The following is a 3,830-nucleotide window of genomic DNA, read 5'->3' as shown; positions in this document are numbered from 1 at the left end:
ACAGCCTTCAGATGGGCGTCTCTCAGCCCTGGGGAGAAGGGGGCTGGACTGGCCCAGCCATGCGCAGTGGAGTGGCTATGGGGGCAGAGAGGGTGAGGTAAGACACACAGGGGCGCAAGAGCGGGAGTGGCCCCAGTAACTCCTGTGGAGACCCATACACACAATCCCACACATAGACCTACACACACTCTCTCCTTATGGCCTGGGACGGTGCCCATGTTCCCAGTCTTCCCCTGTCTGGAGACCCGGACAGTTCCCTTCAGCGTGGGGAGATCTCATCAGCGACCAGCAGGGGCTTAAGCTCCCCGCCCCACCCTACCCCCTAGTAACTGCCATTAAAGCACATAGATCAGTGACCCCTCCCGGTGGGGGTGGGAAGACAGGATCTGCCACACCCCTGCCCCTCCACTCCCACACAAGACCCTGGGCACCCAACACAGCTGGGAAAGGGTGCAGGGACCTGCCAGGGACAGGCAGCCCAGATTGATGAGCTGCTGTGACAGTGCAGGGCCCTGGAGTGGGGTTAAAGGCATCGGCTCCTCCCAAGTCCAAGGGTCGCTGTGCCTGGCAGGACCACCGAAGGCTGAATGGCGCTGGCTCTGCTCGGGTCCAAGGGTTGCTGAGGAGGAGGCAGAGGGTCTGGACCTGTTACACATCCTCACAGAGGGCTCTCACCCCAGGCACAGGACTGTTCTCCCAGCTGCAGACACCAGCACAGGCCCTTGAGTTGTTTCGGGAGCACGCCAAGGAATCAGCTCAGCTGGTGCCAAGGTGCAGCTGGCTCTGGGCTGGGAGAGCCAAGTAATAGCCTCAGCCAGCTCCCTGCAGAGCTGAGCCTCCCATTGCCAGGTTGAGGCGCTGGAGACCCCTGACATTCAGGAGAGAGGACCGCCACAGCGCTCCCTGCAGCACAGCTCCCCTAGTAGCACATAGGGACCAACACTGACGCCGGGAGGTCTGTCTCTGTCCCAGCCCTGCCATGGCGCGTCAATACTTCACCCACAAGGGAGTGCTGTTCCCATGCCTGGATTATTCCCCCGAGAAGCTGAGCTACGTGGAGAATCAATTCCAGGTGCAGGATGACGACGTCTTCAACATCGCCTACCCCAAGTCAGGTAGGGGAGAGCGGGGGTGTGTGTGCATAGGGGGGTCCTAACACACACACAGACATTAGATGGAAACACCAAACCTGTCACATGACCTGATTTCCTAGATGCCAGACTCCGGGCACCTCTCCCCCCGCCCAGAGTGAAACAAAGCAGGCTGCTCCCTGGGGCCCAACTCACCCAACTGGTGCTGGGCTGACTCTCTGCGGGCACATTCTAACCACCGGCTTTCTCCAGAGCCACGGGCAGGGCCAGGAGACCATTGGCACAGCACAGTGAGAGCTTCTGATTTTAGCGCTGTCAATGCACCTCAGCTGTTGAGGGCTGGGGGCCAGGACTCCTGGGTTCTCTCCCCAGGTCTGGGAGCAGAGGGGGACCTAGCAGGTTGAGGGGTTATTTCCGGCCCATTAACCCTTTCATCCCTAGGCACTAGCTGGATGCTGGAGATTCTGAGTCTGATCCGTTCTGATGGGGACCCCGGCTGGGTGCGCAGCGTGGTGAACTGGGACCGGGCGCCCTGGGTGGAGTACGGACCAGGGCTGGACGCCGCCCTGAAATACCCCCCGCCCCGGCTGCTCTGCTCCCACCTCCCCGTCCAGCTCTTCCCCAAGTCCCTGCAGCGCTCCAAGGCCAAGGTGAGAGGCGGGAGAGCAGGGGCTGCAAGTCAGGATTCAGGGGCACTGACAGGGCTGTGTGTCAGGAGGGGCGTGAATCCAGGGCTGCTTCTGGGTGTGAGTCTCAGCAATGTGGGTGCGTGAAAGAACAGGCAGCAGGGTGTGGCGAATCCTTCTCCATGCAGAGGGTGGGGAGGTGACGGCCCGGGTTGGGTGACTAATTGCTAAGTTCACTTTTTGGCATCCCCCTCCCCTGATTGTTAGTGACTCCCCTCCCCTCCCCCCAGATCATCTACACCCTGCGCTGCCCCAAAGACGTCCTGGTCTCGCTGTACCACTTCTCCAAGATCCTGCGCCTCTTCAAGGAACCTGGCTCATTGGACTCCTTCCTTGAGGACTTTCTGAGTGGGAACGGTGAGCAGCACCCTGGGGCCCTCGGGGGCCCTGCTGCAGCTACGGACACGCAGGCAGCCTCCCCCCGCCTGATGCCTGGGCTCCCAGCCACTCACTGATGGGATCCAGTTTGTGCATCCCAGCCAGCTCTGAGCTGCTCTTTGCCCAGGGCTTAATAGGCTGCTGAGTGGGGCTTAAGAAGCTGCTGCATGGCCATCCGGCCGTGCACCATGGAGGGAACTTAGGTGGAGGTAGTGCTTAAGTTGTGCCAGGGCTCTGGCATCTCCGGTCTTGGCAGTTCAGAGCCCTGGCACCTTCGGTCTGGCTGCATCAGTTATGAATGTAAAAAAATTGCTTGAGCCCCGGCACCACTTTAATTATAAATTGAAGAGTGGGTGGAGGGCCGTGTGGTGCCAGCTCTGGAGTCACCGTGCCGCTCTCCCCTGCACAGTGGTGTATGGCTCCTGGTTCGACCACGTCAGCGGCTGGATGGGGCTGAAAGGCAACGAGAACTTCTTCTCTATCACGTACGAGGAGCTGCAGCAGGTAAGAAAACCACCCCCTTGGGCCACACCCAGATAACTCCAGCCCTGGGGTCACGCCCATGCATAACCCCACCCCCTGGTGACACCCACACGTAGCCCCCCCAACCACCCCACATGTAGCCCCCCCGAGCCACCCCACATGTACCCCGCCCCTGAGCCATCCCCACACGTAACCCCGCCCCAGGCCCCCAGCCAGGTGCTGTTCTAGGGTGTTGCCAGCCCCAGCTCCCCAGGCCTCGGCGTCCATGTCCCGGCTGTTGGCTCCTCCTGGCCTTTGCATTCCTCTGCCCCTGGCCTGGAACAGGGTCTGACCTCAGGTGGCCAACGTGGCTCATGGCCAAGGCCCTCTGCCCTCAGTGCCCAGCGGGGAGTAGGACCCTGCGGGGGGAGGGAACTGAGGCACAGGTGGACCATAAAATTGTCGCCCTAGAATCACCCTCTTCATGGCAGCGGGTGTCTCCCCCAGGATCTGCAGGGCAGCGTGCGGAGAATCTGCCACTTCCTGGGGAAGGAGCTGAGTGAGGAGCAAGTGGCCGCGGTGGTGGAGAACGCCTCCTTCCAGAGCATGAAGGGGAACAAAATGTCCAACTTCTCCCAGCTGCCAGATGAGTCCATGGAACACCAGAAGGGGGAGTTTCTGAGGAAAGGTGAGTCCAGGCCTGGGCTAGCAGGGGGCTGCGAGCTGGGACTGAGATGCATCAGCAGAGCTGCGGGGGCAGAGCTGTGGGTAGGGAGAGAGGGGCACCCTAGACCATATCCCCTGTGGTTTGCAGGGATCTGCGGTGACTGGCGGAACCATCTCTTGGAGGCACAGAACCAGCGATTCGACACTGTTTTCCGGGAGCGGATGCAGGGTCTGGGCCTGACCTTCCCCTGGGACTGATGGCCTCACGCCCGCCACATCTGTACCTGCAATACACCAGCCCTGTGCCATCCATGTGCTGCTTCTCTTACTGTGCCCTGGGAGATGCCCCCTGGGGCAGCCTCACTACAGCATCAGCAATAGGCATGCTGGGCTGGGGCATGTGTCCGGCAGAGGTCAGTGAGGACACGCGCATGGCGCGGCTCAGCTGAAGCGTATTTAAAATCTGTCCATTGCAGCGTTTTCCTGGTCCTGCTTGCAGGCAGGGGCCTGTGCAGGGCAGTGTGAAAGTCTGCACAGAGCCAGCCTG

At 61.0% G+C, this 3,830-nt stretch overlaps 1 protein-coding gene across 1 annotated transcript; it reads left to right on the top strand.

Annotated features, from left to right (window-relative positions):
* Positions 1–979: 979 nt before the first annotated feature.
* LOC115640543 (sulfotransferase 2B1-like) lies at positions 980–3,616 on the top strand. The gene is made up of 6 exons (XM_030543391.1): positions 980–1,115; positions 1,533–1,741; positions 2,008–2,134; positions 2,565–2,659; positions 3,125–3,305; positions 3,432–3,616. Exons 1-6 carry the CDS (start codon positions 980–982, stop codon positions 3,539–3,541), a joined length of 858 nt encoding a protein of 285 aa, XP_030399251.1. The 3' UTR covers positions 3,542–3,616.
* Positions 3,617–3,830: the final 214 nt, after the last annotated feature.

The sequence above is a fragment of the Gopherus evgoodei genome, unplaced genomic scaffold, assembly GCF_007399415.2.
Source record: "Gopherus evgoodei ecotype Sinaloan lineage unplaced genomic scaffold, rGopEvg1_v1.p scaffold_31_arrow_ctg1, whole genome shotgun sequence".
NCBI lineage: Eukaryota > Metazoa > Chordata > Testudines > Testudinidae > Gopherus > Gopherus evgoodei.
The sequence above is the reverse complement of the archived record's forward strand: the minus strand, read 5'-3'. Positions and strand labels throughout refer to the sequence as shown.